Source organism: Myxine glutinosa, chromosome 9 (genome assembly GCF_964187855.1).
Source record: "Myxine glutinosa chromosome 9, kmMyxGlut1.1, whole genome shotgun sequence".
In the NCBI taxonomy this organism is placed as follows: domain Eukaryota; kingdom Metazoa; phylum Chordata; class Myxini; order Myxiniformes; family Myxinidae; genus Myxine; species Myxine glutinosa.
Genome location: NC_136269.1, coordinates 126,141,921 through 126,160,355, shown reverse-complemented (window position 1 = coordinate 126,160,355; position 18,435 = coordinate 126,141,921). Strand labels below are relative to the sequence as shown.

The following is an 18,435-nucleotide window of genomic DNA, read 5'->3' as shown; positions in this document are numbered from 1 at the left end:
AATCTTGTAAGGCTGTGTGACCCCTGTGCATTACATAACATATGGATGGCCCCTTGTTAGCATGCATAAATAAGGGGGTTGCTTTTTTTTTTTACAACATGCATTTAGCTTTTACCAGATCTGTAGTTAATTTTAAGAATTCAATATTTCAAATTTGAGAATGAATTTTTCCAGGAGCTTCAGAAGCACGTCCCTTGGGTGACTAAGCCGGAGCCGTTCCGCATGACTATTCGTGAGGAGAAGCGACGACAACAGGCCTCGAGAACTCGATCCGCACTGTCACTTGAACGAGATCTCCGAGAGAAACAACAAAGGGAGGAAGAGGCATGCCAAAAGGTGTTCCGAGCCGCTCAACTTCCCACCAATACCCACTTACCACTGTTCGACAACATGAGCCAGCAGCATGTTCAGCGCCGGTGCTGCAGTTGGCGGGTAATTAAAGAAAACACTGCAGCTGTCACAAAACCCATTTCTCATGTGTACTTGAAATATCATGATTTTCAGCAAGAGAAACCCAGGCACAGACAGTTGGAACACCATCCTTTGCCATCAAATATCATCGGTTCAACAGCCGATGAACACACGAAGGACAAAGAGCTGCCGCAAGCTCAACATTTTCTTCGGGTGCCAGCACTTCCCAGACGGGTGCCTCGGAGGCAGGTCTGCAAGCAAGTCGTCAAAGATTTGCAATCGAAACAGAAAGATGGATTTCAAGGCTCTCGTCGGCCCAGATCCCAGGGGAATGCTGTACCTGCTGTTACCAACCCGTGTCGCCGACAAAGGTCAGAGTTTGAATGTAGCCTGGATTTAAAAGTGCGTTCCTTATGATCATGTTCCTTGGTCATCTGGCATTGCAATGCAATCTGGTCGACCTTCCACCCACTATCTTCGACGTGCCTCAAATTTTTTTATTTTAAAAAAAAGTTTATCCAATGCAGGCCGCTCTATAGCAATTACCCAAGAGAACTTACACTTATATTGTTATACAGTCCTTTTATTTGTGTCAATCTCACATTTTCTGAACAGGTGTGTACCCCGGTTTAGAATAGGTACACCGTATCCCTGCATGTCGTAAGAGGCGACTAAAAGAGGTTTTTTTGTTGTTTTTTTTTGTATACAAGATCGAGGCTGACATAAATAACATAATAATATGTTAGTAAGACATAATTAACATAATTTATGACATAATTTAAGACATAAATAACATAATTTATGTTAGTAAGAGCTAACATAAATCACAAAAAGACAAACTGACACATAAAACAAGATAAAAGGAGCAGGAGACAAGATGGGGAGAGAGAGGGAAGCACACAAGTACAACATTTGAGAGCAGGGACATCGGGAGATCTGTGGGAGGGAGAGGGCCTGGGGGGAGGTGGGAGAGGTATAAAACACATGGACATTGCTGGGCCTTCCAGGAAAGAAGTCAGTATTTCAAAAATGTGGATCTGGGGTGAATTAACGGGAGTAGAAAAGATCAAGGTTTTGGATTGGGGAAGATAAGAGATGGTGGTGAACAGCTGTTTTAAAGACCTGGAGGGAGGAGTGGGATTGAAGAGAGTGTGAGGGAGTTTGTTCCAGAGGCGGGAGTAAAGAGGAATGAAAGAGTGAAGGTGAGCAGAGAGTCTTGATTTTGGCAGTTAAACCATAAGAGGGTTGCTGGCAGATCTTGTGCGACCTGTAGGAATATTTGGGGGAGAGAGCACAGATAGAACTGGGGGAGCTAGGCCGGAGAAGAGTCGGTTGAAGTCAGGCGTCAGGAAGGGCATCCGGCCATAAAACATTGCCTCAAAAAGGGAACCATGACATAGGAACCATGAAATATGGCAAAATGGAGAAGATGGAGAAGGTCGTCATGGGGCCCGCAAGGCTAACCCCCACCCGAGCAGGAAAAATGGCCTTAAAATGCCTGTTGTTGTTGTCACATTCTCTTCTTTTGAAAATCTGTTCCACTGTTATTTAATTTCCTTCTTACAGATACCAAAGCACTCAGACCCTCTTCCTGTCAGCAACTCTTCTATAGGATCTTGTATAAAGGGGGAATTGGGTGCTTTGAGACATTCCCTCTCGTAGTTTTTTTAATATGCCAGTGATATAACACTGACAATATGCCGGCATCACGAAGAGGTCCCGGGGCCCCCAGGAGCTATCTTGCCGGGGTCAGACAGACTCCACGTACAGGAACCCATCTGTTTCCTGGGCGACCTTCCATGTTACAGATGAAACCGTTACATGAAGTGGTGCGCACTTGATATCATTAGCCAAGAAGAGTTGCGAGAGGGCACTGTGTCCAAATCCAATGTACCCCCAGTTTCCCTTATTAACAAAAACTATAATTTATTTGGTCATACGTTTGTTTTTTTGAAATACTGCAAAGACATGTACGTTTTGAGTCAAAAGCAAATTCAGTGATATTTGACATTTGATTTTGCTTCCTTCTGAGCAGATACACAAAGGGTCCATTTAAAGGACGAACACAACTTCAGAAGGGGCATCCTCCAACGACAACAAAAAAGCCTGGTGACAATACCAATAAAAGCAGTGGAGGAAAGGATGGAAAGGAATCACCGTTGCACGTCATCATCGAACGAGATGCGAAGCGTGGCACGAACATCACAATCGCAAAAGGAAGTGCAGCCAGGTACGAATATTCCACCCCAAGTACGGTAGTTGTACGATCTATCGCTTCCCTTCATATTGTACATTGGTGTAAGTGGCTGTGTCCGTGTATTTGGCAGTCTCTACTTATCGCAACTGGAAGACTGTGGAGATGAACAGACTTCCAACGATGTTCTGTATTTGGATCGTCAAGAGCCGACGTTGTCTTCCCGAGGCCACGTTGATGTTGCATCCCAGTACGAGTGTGAAGAGAATGAATATTATGGTGAGAGTCTCGCACCAAGTTGGCGATTGTGCAAAGCATACTTTTTTTTCCTCGTACCTCATACTCAAAGCATATAAGATCGGGGCTCATGTAAGAGCTAACATTAATGGCAAAAAAACAAACGGACACATAAGACAAAATAAAGGGAGCGGGAGACCAGATGGGGAGAGGGGGAAGCACACAAGTACAACATTTGAGAGCAGGGACATCGGGAGATCTGTGGGAGGGAGTTTTGTCACTGCGATCACTGTTTTTCACATGATCTAAGGCTTGAAGAGGAGCTGCCGCACACACATATGGACATACAGTCTAACATGCGACGCACAACACAAGACCGTTAGACGAGACAAATGCAGCCACTGAGCTTGAGAGGAGTGCCGCCACTTACCGGGGTACTCTGTGTACTAGTGACGTCACAACAATGGCGCCTCATTTCTCACCGCACTCAGCGGGACATTTACTAAGAGGAATTTCCTCTTCCCCATGGATGCCAACCTATGGGGATTATCTGTGCTCTTGTCCTTTTGAATGCAAGGAAGCAGCATGTACCATCTTTATAACGTCTTTGTATGACTCGGCCGCAGTTTGAACAGCCGACCCATCAGACACGAAGTGGATGCTCTAACCATAACGCCACTTAGTCTGGTAATGTTTAGCAATCTTTTATCAGTATTTTATCAACTAGGGCGTGCCCGTACGTGGGTGCAAAAAAACATGCGTGCAAACAACAACAACAAAAAAAAACTTTGAAACCACGTGGCAGTAACGACCACAGAACCCCCCCCCCTCTATTTACATGAAATGGTTTGGTCCATTCGCAAAGCCAAAGCGAACGGCTTGCGAGTACGGTAGAACCCCCCCCTCTATTTACATGAAATGGTTTGGTCCATTCGCAAAGCCAAAGCGAACGGCTTGCGTTACTTTTACTAATAGCTCGGTAACTACTTCTCCGATTAATATGAAACCTTGAAAAGGCACATCCTCAGGTCCCCAGCAATATACCTGGCAAGTTTCAAGTATATCGGACCCGTGGTTGTCGAGAAACAGCGGTCACAGACAAACAAACACACAGACACACACACAGACACACACACAGAGATTACTGGAATTATAGATAGATAAATAGTTTGACATCAATCTTTAATAGTACACTGATGAGGCTGGTGTTGACTTAGCGGTTAGGGTGCTGGCTTGGGATCCTAGGATCCTGGGTTTGAATCCCAGTCGATCGCTGAATTAGCACTAGGGGGGTTGACTCAGCCTGTTATCCTTCCGAGGTCGGCAAATTGAGTACCAGTTCACTGGTAATTCCGTGTGTGTCGCAAGAGGCGACTAACAGGGTTGGCGGCAGGAAGGGCATCCGGCCATAAAACATTGCTTCAAAAAGGGGACCACAGTGCCCGAAAAAGGCCCACCCCTGCTCTGCGGGGGGAAATGGCCTCTAAAGGTGGTTCATTTCATTCATTCTTTAATAGTACACTGAACGATTAGGGAAATAGCTAAAAAATATATGATTACGTGCCAGCAGGTTGCCAGTTAGGATGCATTTGGGGCTCGGTGAACAGGCAGATTAGGTTATCCTCAGTCGAGGTTCGGTATTTGTAACAGCATAATATCTGTAATTCTATCGAGAATCTGACGTAGCAACGACAAAAGCAAACAGCACTTCACGATGCGCCTCGCGAGACAGTTACACACTTTTATATGCATCGGGTAGCAGGAACCAGAATGGCACAAAGGACAATTGTAACTCGCACGCAGAATGGAGGCGCTGTGCACCTCTTTTGAAATCCTTTGCATGACTTCCTGATTTGTTTGGATGAAGACAGAACTTGGCGATAACAATTGCGATTAATACATAAAATAAACAAAAAGAAATTGCGTGATGAGGATATTGCTGTATACTTGTCCAATCGGTATTCAGGTTTTGTTGTGCCAGGCGGTGTAGTCGGCAGGAGTTGGTTATTTTGTAATTGTATGATTACTAAGTTATCCTTCAGGCTTGATAAGTTACATTTATAATGGAAGTGACACTTAAAATCGATGCCTGGTTTTCAGAAGCTTGCATCTATATCTATCTCCATATCTCCCTGACCTCTATATATATCTAACTGTCTATCCACCTCCACATCTCCGACTCCCTAATCTATCTCCCTCTATATCTCTATTTTCATCTCCCTCTCTTTTGGCTGGTGATGTAAGCGGAGTACATTGATGAATGACGATGCCGTGTAACAATGAGGGATCTTTTTGTTAATTGCGGCAGTGGCAATAAACACTTACATAAATAAGTGGAAAACACAGGCCTGACTTGCATCGTCACCCACGTTGACATTACACCAAACGTGTTTATTACAATCACATCTTATGATTGCTGTGCAAAGGAAACAAACACCTAAAACCACCGCACAGCAGCAATAGATATGTTGTTATGCCACTCGAGCTTCAAATGTAACAAAATAATCTCTACATATAATACTGTCTGTCTGTCTGGCTCTGTATGTCCCACCCTGAAACACGGAAATGGTCCTCGGGTAGAAAAAAAAATATTAAGTAAAAGTTGCTTAAAATTAATCCAAATCTGCTGGAAAATAATAATTTTTTGAATGAGACAAAAACTTGATCCTGGGCAGTGTATAAGCAACAGATCACTTCCTTGATCACTTCTGGTTTATTTATTTTTTCTTTCCTGTTTAAAAATATATAACCCAATTTTTGAGCTCTTTCAACCAGTATAAAAATAAAATAATTCCTGTTTTTTACTGTCGTGGCATTAATTACCACTGACTTCTGCTGGTGTTAAATATATAGGATGTATCACGTTCCCGTATCGTATTATACGTCACATTTACCCAGATATCGAAAACACTTTGGACATTCCGAAAATCTGCAAGACACAGAAATTTCTCACGCCATGGTGTATTCAACATTTGCATTCGAGAATAAACAGGCCAATTGAAAAACCCGGCCTGAAAGGGCCACAGGAGTTAAACCGGTGACTTAAACTCGGAGGATTTGGCCGTTCGACCACTGAGCTGATTATTTTGCCCAAATTTGCTTGTACGTTCGATCTTTCACTTTGTTCATGTGTTGAGGCTGATGAGAACGCTCCGACATGAAGGAAAACGACATTTGGACGCAACAGATTAATTTATTTATTGTGTGACATTAAATATGAACACGTGGTCGATGATTGTGGACATGCGGACACCAGCCTGCCATCTTGGATAATGATGTGCTTGAAGTTTTCCCGCATTTGCAAAATCGATTTTCTTTTCCTGCAGGTGATCAATGAGGATCAGGACAACATCCATTGAGGAATTGACAGCCTAATGTCCGGCTGGAGAGGTGCACAAGCCCTTAGTGAGTCGGGAAAGTCATTATTACGTGGGAAAACAGGCCCATTGTATTTGATGCTTAATGTCGAGCAACTGTAATGTTTCAAAAAAATGTTGAGGTCATCCAGCCAAAATGGTGGAGTTTCAATAGCAAATTAGTAACTTGTACAAATAACTCGTAGCATAACAGTACATCCATGTTCCTATATTACAAAGTCACGAGGACGTGATCTTTCAGCTTTTATTTACCAACATTAAGTTTTGTATCAACTGAAATAACAAGTTATAATGTGCGATTCCATGGTTTTGTACGTGCATTGGTCAATAAATAAGATGGATTTCTTTCATTTTTAAACTACGAGTCGTTCGATTGCGTTTTGGTCCTATTTTTATTATTTATTTTCTCGCAGGTTCTAAGGCTCGTGGAAGAGCTGCCACACAAATGACGCACACACAAGCAGACAGACACGGGATGTCACAGGACTTGACTTTGCGAGCCTGGGTCATCAGTCAATGACCGTGGCATCTTTTGTCATTTCGGTCTCAACAACTCAGATGAAGTTAAATAAAAGTGTGTAAAAATTCTAGTAGACAGATCCGAATCCGGATCTTCACCAAAATCTAATCATTTAGTCCGTGTCACATACACTACTTCTCTGCCAAATTTCGTCCGAATCTATCCATAACTTTTTGAGATATCACGTTCACAGACGGTGAAAACATAACCTCCATCCACCTTTGGTGGCGGAGGTAATAACTAGTCAAATGCCACGGTAGCAGTGGAAGTTGCCACAGATGAGGAATAGTGAGTTGGGATTGGTGGATTTTCATCGGTCCTTGTTAACAGGAGAGGTGTATATGGAGTTATTATTAGGTGGAGATGAATGCATTGCCATAGGTATTCCATAGGGTTTGGAAGGACTAGAGCAGAACATGCATGGGCAATGGAGGATGGAGTTCACGACGTAAACACTAATCCTGCTACAGTCGTGGATGTCAGACCAGTCACAACAGGAAAAAAAGTAGAGCGGCACTCAGTAGAACACGTACCTCCGCCAGGCTGTGCAGTTTACACTTTGCATCCCAATGATAGGCCAGATCTGAATCCAAAACAACCAAAATCTAATCGGCTTATTCTTGTCACCTACCCAGCTCATCCACCTAGTTTTGTCATAATCTGTCCATAACTTTTTGAAACATCATGCCATATTTCATTTTTGGCCCTGTCTCTTTTTTTTCACTCCTCTTCCCCCATTGCACTGCCCACATTTGTACCTTACACACTTCTCTTACCTTCCATTTCTTTGCTCATTTTGCTTATATTTCATCCACCCACATCATCCTCCACCGTTTTACTTACACTAAATGATCAAAAGTATGAGGATCAAACATCTCATTCCAAAATCATGGGCATTAATGTGGAGTTGGTCCCTCCTTTGCTGCTGTAACAGCCTCCACTCTTCTGGGAAAGCTTTCCACTAGATGTTGGAAAATTGCTGCAGGGATTTGTTTCCATTCAGCCACAAGAGCATTGGTGAGGTGGGGCACTGATGTTGGGCGATTAGGCCTGGCTCGCAGTCGACGTTCCAATTCATCCCAAAGGTGTTTGATGGGGTTGAGGTCAGGGCTCTGTGCAGGCCAGTTAAGTTTTTCCACACCGAACTCGACAAACCATTTCTGTATGGAATTTGCTTTGTGCACGAGGGCATTGTCATGCTGAAACAGGAAAGGGCCTTCCCCAAATGGTTGCCACAAAGTTGGAAGCGCACAATCATCGAGAATGTCATTGTATGCTGTTGCGTTAATATTACCCTTCACTGGAACGGGAGCCTGGTGTTGGCTTAGCGGTTAGGGTGCCGGCTTGGGATCTTAGGATCCTGGGTTTGAATCCCGATCGATCGCTGAATTAACGCCAGGGGGGTCGACTCAGCCTGTCATCCTTCCGAGGTCGGCAAATTGAGTACCAGCTTGCTGGGATGAATGATCACGGTGTGTACCCCGATTTAGAATAGGTACACCGTATCCCTGCGCATCGTAAGAGGCGACTAAGGGTTGGCATCAGGAAGGGCATCCGGCCATAAAAACATTGCCTCCAACAGGGAACCATGGTTGTCATGGGGCCCGCAAGGCTAACCCCCGATCTAGCAGGGAAAAATGGCCTTAAAACGATCATTCATTCATATTCATTCACTGGAACTAAGGGGCCTAACCCGAACTATTAAAAACAGCCCAAGACCATTATTCCTCTCCCACCAAACTTTACAGTTGGCACTATGCATTTGGGCAGGTAGCGTTCTCCTGACATCCGCCAAACCCACATTCGTCCGTCGGACTGCCAGATGGTGATGCGTGATTCATCACTCCAGAGAACGCGTTTCCACTGCTCCAGAGTCCAATGGCGGCGAGCTTTACACCACTCCAGCCGACGCTTGGCATTGCACATGGTGATCTTAGGCTTGTGTGCGGCTGCTCAGCCATGGAAACCCATATCATGAAGCTCCCGATGAAGAGTTGTTGTGCTGACGTTGCTTCCAGAGGCAGTTTGGAACTCGGTAGTGAGTGTTGCAACCGAGGACAGACGATTTTTACGCGCTATGCCCTTCAGCACTCGGCGGTCCTGTTCTGTGAGCTTGTATGGCCTATTATTTCGTGGCTGAGCTGTTTTTGCTCCGAGACGTTGGCACTTCACAATAACGACACTTACAGTTGACCGTGGCAGCTCTAGCTGGGCAGAAATTTGACGCACTAACTTGTTGGAAAGGTGGCATCCTATGACGGTGCCACGTTGAAAGTGACTGAGCTATTCAGTACGGCCCACTCTCCTGCCAATGTTTGTCTCTGGAGATTGCATTGCTGTGTGCTTGATTATATATACCTTTCAGCAATAGGTGTGGCAACAACAGCCGAATCCACCAATTAAAAGGGGTGGTCGCATACTTTTGGTCATGGAGTGTAAGTTGTGGTTTGCCCGTAGGCCTTAGTTGTGCCGTATGCTGAATAAAACCACCTTTAGAGGCCATTTTTTCCCCGCAAGCGGGGGTTGGACCTTTTTCGGGAACTGTGGTTGTTGTTGTTTTTTCGGTCCCCTTTTTGAAGCAATGTTTTACGGCCGGATGCCCTTCCTGACGCCAACCCTTTTTGCCGCCTTTAACGACAAGCAGGGAATTACCAGTGAACTGGTACTCAATTTGCCGACCTCGGAAGGATGACAGGCTGAGTCAACCCCCCTGGCGTTAATTCAGCGATTGACCGGGATTCGAACCCAGGATCCTAGGATCCTAAGCCGGCACCCTAGCCGCTAGCCCAACACCAGGGTTATGTTGTTGCCCAACAGACAATGCTGAATGACAAATCATAATTATCTCATCAATCAAAGCCTGTGTAAAACATTTATTGCATGTGAAAGTGTACAGACAACAAAGACGTTTGATTACAGAAAGAAATGGAGATAGAAAAATGTCGGAAAACATCCTTTGATTCGATACAAAAACAAAAATCTGGTTGAGGAATCTAAACAAAACACAATTTCTCGTTGTACTGCAAACATATCCCTTTCCAAACGGATGGAAACATAGAGACGGTGGTCATTTCGCTGGAGCTTTACTCTCGTGTAAAAACACGCAGTGCGAGTGGGAAACTTAGCAAGATGTGGCCAAATGTGCAAAGTTTGTGCTTTCCTGGTCGGACAATCACCGCCAAAGTCGTCGCCTCGTGGTCATCCTCAGGATGGTCACGATCATGATGATCCTTGGTCCTTGATTACCATTTTCATCGTGACCGTTGGCATGCGGCCTTCTTGATATGCACTTAGTCGTATCGTAAATTGAAAGGGGGAGTGGGGGAAGATAAGTTTGGGATGGAAATGGATTTGCCATGATCCTACCGTTGGGTGAACTGCAAGACAAAAGACGTACTTATCCACCATTGATTACCGTAATCATTGTAAGCAGTTTGTGCGAAATCTCAGAAAACCATTCTTTTGGTACTTGTTCCTGCAGCTAAAACGCTTCTTATTGGTAAAGCCAAGAATGATTGGCAATTGTTTCACATTTCATCTTGTAAATAATTTCACTTGTTTGTGCATTTGTTTGTTGCTCTTCAACAGCCGAAATGTAGCACCGAGAGGCCCTGGATTTTGGGTGTCGCTACTTCAGAATGTGGGCAAAGTTTGAAGCTCCTGCATGTTGGCCTTGGAATCCGTTTTGAGGCCACCGAAGGCTTCTATAAAGTGTATATTGGGGTGTGGGGTCAGGCAGTGCTGCCGCCAGACCGCAGGCAAAAGGTAACCAACACAAGGCCAATAATTCCATAGCTTTTCAATGTCAAAAATGGCCCAGAACCACCGCCAGGAAAAGCAGGAGCACTGGATATCCCCTCCTAGTAATTAGTACGACATAAAACATCTTTGATGAAACTGCAAGAATAGAAAGTTGAAGTAGAAGTAGAAGAAGGCATTGTTGGCAGTGGTAAGCATTTCAAGGTGAATGTGTCAGCATGGCTTTTGGCAATACATTCGTACAAATTCTCAAAATGGTTTTCTTGGATGAGAAATGTTGGTAAACTCTTCTTTTCTGTTATTTCTCGTTTTTGTTCCACACGTCACAAGTCTGAATGCAAGTGTCAAAAGTAGTGAAGATTCAAAACTCACCGGAAGAATATGAAACGAAAACCTGTTATGGTTGTTTAGCCTCACCGCCACCCACTTCCGAAGGACTCTGTCTGATGAAATTGTCCGTGCAGATACATTTTAGTATGTGTATAGAAAATAGATGCAGAGTGGATATCAATCACACGCGCCTCCTTGTGTACCATAGCGCTCGTGGTAATGTGCATGCTTTTTGGAGGTATGATTGTGCTTTCCAATGTGTGGTGAAGGCCTCATGACTACTGTGTACCATATAGCTGTTTAAATATCAAATTCCAAAACTCAGGAAAAAAAAATACCTGCAAAGAATCCAGCTTTGAACTAATGATGATAATATTTATAGTCAAGTAAAGTGTTTGCAAAAAAAAAATCTGCGGAAAAAGCATCACAGAACAGGATTTTGGGTAATAAGTTAATGTGCATGCCTTTAGGACAACGTCATCAAAAGTTATTGGATAAAGCTTTTTTTTTGTTGTGAAAAGGGCACTTGCGGGTCGGTGCAATAGAAAAAGGACATCGACAACAAAACTATATGATCAGGTATGCTTCACAAGCAATGTACAAGGTAAAACCAAACCATTTCTGTTACTTGTAGTAGTCTGAGAGGTTTGTTTACAGAAGTTCAGGTCTCACTGCAAGAACCCAAAGTCTGGAACTCATTCTGCAATGCCTGGATGTGGTCGTGTACGTCATCCGCAGGGCCCGTATGGCAGCGACCCATCTGTTGGACCGTGGAACGGTCGTGGTCTTGCTCGTTGGGTACCGTGGATGCTTGCTCAACGGCGCATTCGTCGACGGGTACACGTAGGCCATTTGCGGTGAAGTTCACACATGCTGAAATGGTCTTCCGCCTGATTCCTGTCGCTGGAATGTCAATCGAGGCTCCATCTTTCCGCTCGAGCTGCGATAAGCTGTCAATCGACGCTGCACTGAATGATCTTGGACCCAGTTTCGGAGTCGGTTGGGTGTGAGGCTGAATGACCGACCTGACTCTCTGCGGTGGACTTGGGATGGAGAATGGTTCCTGGGAGTTAGCAAAAGTGGACACAGCGGAGGTGCTGCATGTTCGTTTTTGAAAGAAGCCATTTTGTTGTCTTGCATCGTTTTGAAGCTCATGCGTGCCTGGCCCTATTAATAATATGACTTTTTCACTGTCCTGCAACACGATGTTTGAAGATGCAGAGTCATGTTCTTGGCTGCTTATTGGTCTATGTGTTTCCATCATTGCAACGCTGACTCTGCTTGACCGTTTCATCAGCCTGTCATCTCGGTTTCTGCTTTCACTGTAACGACTGCTCGATGCATCGGCGGTTTCATCTATCGAGGCCGTCCAGCCTTTGCTTAAGTCTGGCATTGTGCAAGATCCGCAGTTACGCATACTTCTTGATGCAGAAAGCTTTTTGCAGTGTCTGTTGGCCGTTTTATGACTTGCACACTGATGGGCATCTGCTGCAGACTTTCGGCAATTGACATTTGTCGCTGATGCCGTAGGAGGGAATTGCAGAGCAGCTGTCAAACCTTGAGTTCCTTGCATATCTGGTTCAGACACCCCTATATGTACACGAGAAGAGTTGGGCCATTGCTCTTTCACATGTGGACATGCGGTAGGCAGTGTATCAAAGACGTCTGATCGGCCTTGCCCGGCAAATGAACGTGACCTCTGTAATGAAGGAGAGAATGGTGAAGAGACCGAGGCAGAGGAGGTAGATCTGTTAAGTACACAGCTGTCCTGAAGCGAATTCTGCGTCCGCGAGTCAGAGGGCAAGAGGAGGCCAGAGGAACAGGACCTGGAAATACTCGTTGTGAACGTCTGCTGGGCAAGAGGTGATCTATTGAGCACGATGGATGAAGATATTCTCATTGAAGTGGAAGAAGGCTGATGCTGCCCTCCTGTACTTCCTTTGAAGTGTCCTTCGGAGCCAAGGCTGGAGGTAAGCACCGGCAAGCTAGAAGCAGGAGAGAGCTTTGATGAAGGATATACGGGAGTGGTGCAAGAATTATGGGCGTCCTCCATCTTGACATGGTCCTCATGCTTATTTGGAAGTGCGAAAGAGATCTTCACCTTGTGTCCAACAGCTTCGCATTCTGCAGGAAACAAGCAATGAAGTGTAAGCAGAACGTTGGTTTCTCTTCTTAATATATTATTCTCTAACTAAACCTTACTCTGTTAATACATGTGCTGTTTCGGCCAACAAATGGATTTTCAATTACTGGGCAGCAAATCTCAAAGACCAATACATCTACCTGACCACCTTTGCATATACAGTCGTGACCAAAAATATTGGTACCCTTGCACTTTTTTCGAATAATGCACCCTTTCTTTCAGAAAATTGTTGAAATTAAAAAATATTTTGGTATCCACATATGTATTTCTTTGATTTGCAGTGGAACAAAACAAAAATGCTGAAAAAACAACTAAATCTTAGCTTCTTCCACACAGAAATCCTTTAATTTCAATTCCTGCAATATAAAAATCACTCATTCAACCAGTTTGAATGTAGAAAAGGAGTCATTCTGCTGTTTTGTGTCACTGTGTGTACCGTAATGAGCAAGGAGAAAAGAAAGAAAACCAGAGAATTGTCTGAGGAGGTCATACACAAGATTGTAGCCAAGCATGGGCAATCTCAAGGTTACAAGTCCATCTCCAGAGACCTTGATGTTCCTGTTTCCACCATACACAATGTTATCAGGAAGTTTGAGGCCCATGGCACTGTAGCCAACGTCCCTGGCCATGGCCACAAGAGACAACTTTATCAAGGATTGTTCGAATGGTGGATAAAGCACCTCGATCAACTGCTTAACAGATTCAAGCTGACCTTCAGACACAAGGTACGACAGTTTCAACTCGCACCACCCGTCGGCCACTCAATGAAAGGGGGATCTATGGTAGGAGACCATTGCTGAGAGAGAGAGACATAAGAAAGCCCGACTGGAGTTTTCCAAAACACAGCTGAACAAGCCAAAATCCTTCTGGGAGAATGTCCTGTAGACAGATGAGATCAAATTGGAGCTTTTTTGGAAAGCACATCATCTCTGTTTACAGAAAACAAAATGAAGCCTTCAAAGAAAAGAACAGCTTTCCTACAGTCAAACATTGACGAGGTTCAGTGATGTTTTTGGGTTGTTGTGCTGCCTCTGGCATTGGGTGCCTTGAATGTGTGCATGGCATCATGAAATCAGGAGATTACCAAGGCATTTTGTAGAGCAATGTTGAACCCAGTGTCAGAAAGCTGGGTCTCCGTCGAAGGTCATGCGTCTTGCAGCAGGACAATGACCCCCAACACACTTGAAAAAGGACCGAGGAATGGTTCATGACAAAACGCTGAACTGTTCTGAAGTGGCCAGAAATGAGTCCAGATCTAAATCCCATTGAACACCTGTGAGGAGATCTGAAAACAGCAGTTGGGAGAAGGCACCCTTCAAATATGGGAGAACTGGAGCAGTTTGCACAAGGAGAGTGGGCCAAACTGCCAGTAGAGAGGTGTACGAAGCTCATTCATGGCTATAGGAAGCACTTGACTGCAGTTATTTTGTCCAAAGGCTGTGCTACCAAATATTAAGTCCCGGGTGTCAATAATTTTGTCAATGCCATTTCTTTTTATTTTCTGATTTAAAAGGATATATTTAATTCTGAATCAAAAACAAAGGTTCTGTAATATTAACAGTGAAACAAAGAATTGCGGAGACCAAATACTTTAGTGAATTTCAACTTATTTTTCGAGAAAATTGTGAGTTATTTGAAAAAAGTGCAAGGGTGCCAATATTTTTGGCCACTACTGTATGTATTCCTCAAATGCCGAATCATGTCTCTCAGACGTAATTGCAGGGACCAACAAATCATCTCTCACCTAATCAGGTATCTCCAGCTGTGGCTAGGACTTTATAATTAATAACCCCCCTGCCCTTCCAGCTTCCAGCCAAAGAAAGCTGAATAAACCAAACTAGAAAAGCTGCACAAGGGAAGCCCTTTGCTGTTTCAAACTCTACCTGGGTTCATCCACAGCTGCAGACATTCAAAAGTAGTACATACAGGAATGGTTTTATCACTAGCTGGCGAGTCGTAAGCGACAGCATATACAGAAACATGCATCACCGATGCTCCCAAACATGCAATGTCGATAGCAGTCATCATATAAATATCAAAGGTTCCCTGTTTGTCGTTAAAGGCGGCAAAAAGGGTTGGCGTCAGGAAGGGCATCCGGCCGTAAAACATTGCTTCAAAAAGGGGACCGAAAAACAACAACAACCACGGTTCCCGAAAAAGGCCAACCCCCGCTTGCGGGGAAAAATGGCCTCTAAAGGTGGTTATATATAAATATCAAAGGTTCAATCACATCTATTACCCGTAATTGGAGGGAACAACCAATCGGCTCTCACCTCATCAATTTTCCCCAGCTGTGGCTAGGACTTTATCATTAAGGTCCTACCTGCAGCTGGGCATAATTGAAACAAGGGCTTACTTTGTGTATCTTTTCTTGGTTGCTTTATGCAACTTTTTTTGGCTTGAAGAGCAGGGGCCGGGTTATTAATTATGAAGTCCTAAGCACAGCTGGTGTGCATATAAAATGTTAAAGGACAGGAGGCAATAGCAAATAAGAATTATGCATATAAAAAGTGGAAAAAGAGTTAAGAGGATGGAGTAGAATATAATTGTGCAAAGAAGGTGGCTGTTGGTGTTGGTGGCCGTAGCCTGGTGTAGGCTTAGCGGTTAGGGTGCTGGCTTGGGATCCTAGGATCCTGGGTTCAAATCCCAGTCGATCGCTGAATTAACACCAAGGGGGTTGACTCAGCCCGTCATCCTTCCGAGGTCGGCAAATTGAGTACCAGTTCACTGGTAATTCCCTGTGTGTCGCAAGGGGTGACCTACAGGGTTGGTGGCAGGAAGGGCATCCGGCCATAAAACATTGCTTCAAAAAGGGGACCACGGTGCCCCCAAAAAGGCCAACTCCTGCTCTGCGGGGGAAAATGGCCTCTAAAGGTGGTTCAAAGAAGGTGTCTAGATACACCTGATGGAAGGAACAGGGTTTTTCAGGATAGGAAAGCAAATGATGGAAGATAGGAAGGATGTAGTGGGAGTCGTGTTAGGCTTATAGTTAGGAACGAGGAAATTGAAAAAGAGTGGAAATGCTATCTTCAGAAGTTGCTGAATTAATAAAATGAGTGGGATGGTATCATTGCATCCAGAAAAATAGAAGAGTGCAGAAAAGGAGATAATTAACAAGGAAATTAGATTTGCAATTAAGAAGATGAAGAAAGGAAAATCACCTTGTCCGACTGGAATTGATGGAACAAGTCTTGAAGACATTTGAAAATGTGATTGAAGAAAGATTAAGGCACGTTATAAGTTAGATGGAAGTTGGTACTTATGAAAGGACGATCTACAATTGATGTATCTCGTCAGATCTTCATTGTCAGAAGGATCCAAGAAAAATACTTGGCAAAAATAGGAAATTGTACCATGTATTTTTAGACCTTGAAAAACCATAGGATTGAACGCCAAGAAAAGACGTTGAATGAGCACTTTGGAGGCAGGGAGTGACGGAAGTGCTTGTGAGGGTAGTAAAGACAATGTATCAATGTCTGAGAACACCAGGGAGAACAAAAGAAGGATGTACAGAAGCATTTGACGCAAGGGTTGTTTTTACATCAGGGATGCGTACTAAGTCCACTATTGTTTATTCTTGTGTTGGAGGAACTCGCAAAAGAGGTTAGAGTCGGATTTCCTTGGGAATTATTTGCGGATGATTTGGACTTGGCAGCCGAGACTGAGCAACAAGAGAGGACGATATTTCATAGATGGTGAACAAAGGACTTAAAAGTAATTGTGGATAAGACCAAGCTTACAGTTAACAGACCAAGCTTACAGTTAACAGAGTAAGCTTACGGTTAACAGACCAAGTTTACGGTTAACAAAGCAAGCTTACGGTTAACAGACCAAGTGTATGGTTAACAGCGCAAGCTTATGGTTAATAGACCACGTTTACGGTTAACAGACCAAGCTTATGGTTAATAGACCAAGCTTACGGTTAACAGACCAAGCTTACAGTTAACAGAGCAAGCTTACGGTTAACAGACCAAGTTTACGGTTAACAGAGCAAGCTTACGGTTAACAGACCAAGTTTACGGTTAACAAAGCAAGCTTACGGTTAACAGACCAAGTTTACGGTTAACAAAGCAAGCTTACGGGTAACAGACCAGGTGTATGGTTAACAGAGCAAGCTTACGGTTAATAGACCAAGTTTACGGTTAACAGACTAAGCTTATGGTTAATAGACCAAGCTTACGGTTAACAGAGCAAGCTTTTGGTTAATAGCCCAAGCTTACGGTTAACAGACCAAGCTTATGGTTAACAGACCAAGCTTACAGTTAACAGAGCAAGCTTACGGTTAACAGACCAAACCTATGGTTAACAGACCAAGCTTACGATTAACAAAGCGAGCTTACGGTAAACAGAGTAAGCTTATGGTTACACAGCGCAAGCTAACGGTTAACAGACCAAGTTTATGGTTAACAGAGCAAGCTTACGGAAGTGCTGTACGTGGCAAAGGTGTGCCAAATTCAATGCAGTGCTCTGTTTGTGAAAGGTGGTGCCACAATAAATATCAACGGAGTGAAGGATAGTTTGGATCAGGCAGCCGGAAGTTTCGAAATTAAGCAATGCTTAAAAGGAACGAAACAAGTCGATCACACTGCATTGTAGGAAGATATGAGTTTTGGAATGAAAATTGAAAGGATGAAGGATTTTTGGCATGGAATATGTACATCATAAAGGTAATTCTTCCCTCACATTGGGTCATAGATCAGATATATGAAGTTTCAGATTTTTCGGATAAATATTTAAATTCAACCATTTATGGCTAGAATACCACTTCACCGATAGCATTATCGTTATCACCCTACATACCCCATGAGGAATTGATGTCATATGCCAAGTTTCAATTTATTTGATTAACGGTTTTTGGAAAAAATGGTGTCCAAATTTTTTACTTCAATCCAATATGGCTGCCGGACCATGTGATATGTAACATCATAAATTTAATTCTTAACTCACATAAGGTGATAGATTGGATATATGAAGTTTCAAAATTTTGGATAAGGATTCCAATTCAAACAATTAAGGCTGGAATACCACTTCACTGATGACGTCATCGTTATCATCCTATATACCCCATGGGGAGTTGATAACTTATGCCAAGTTTCAATTTTTTTCGTTGAGCAGTTTCGGAGAAAATGATGTCCAATTTTTTTCCCATTAATTCAATATGGCTGCCATACCATGTGATCTATGACATCAGAGTTAGAAATAAAATATTGTCCATGGTGAGTTGTTTAAAGGATTTGTTTAATGTTTAAAGTTAATGTTTAAAGTTTTGTTGAAAGTTTAGTTTAAAGTTAAAGTTTAATGTTTAAAGTTATTGTTTAAAGTTTTGTTGAAAGTTTAGTTTAAAGCTAAAGTTTAATGTTTAAAGTTTTGTTGAAAGTTAAAGTTTAATGTTTAAACTTATTGTTTAAAGTTTTGTTGAAAGTTTAGTTTAAAGTTAAAGTTTAATGTTTAAAGTTATTGGTTA

The 18,435-nt window shown here is 43.3% G+C and overlaps 2 protein-coding genes across 2 annotated transcripts in view; one reads left to right on the top strand and one right to left on the bottom strand.

Annotated features, from left to right (window-relative positions):
• Positions 1 to 6,589, top strand: part of FAM161A (FAM161 centrosomal protein A) — a 29,920-nt gene extending 23,331 nt beyond the window's left edge. The window contains exons 5-8 of the mRNA XM_078784887.1: positions 175 to 782; positions 2,447 to 2,641; positions 2,739 to 2,884; positions 6,169 to 6,589. Coding sequence (XP_078641013.1) covers positions 175 to 782; positions 2,447 to 2,641; positions 2,739 to 2,884; positions 6,169 to 6,179 — 960 coding nt within the window. The 3' untranslated portion in view covers positions 6,180 to 6,589. The remainder of the gene's footprint in view (positions 1 to 174; positions 783 to 2,446; positions 2,642 to 2,738; positions 2,885 to 6,168) is intronic.
• Positions 6,590 to 9,597: 3,008 nt separating this feature from the next.
• LOC137434963 (uncharacterized) overlaps positions 9,598 to 18,435 on the bottom strand; it is a 32,076-nt gene continuing 23,238 nt past the window's right edge. The window contains exon 5 of the mRNA XM_068128230.2: positions 9,598 to 12,952. Within this exon, the coding sequence (XP_067984331.2) occupies positions 11,490 to 12,952 (1,463 nt within the window). The 3' untranslated portion in view covers positions 9,598 to 11,489. The remainder of the gene's footprint in view (positions 12,953 to 18,435) is intronic.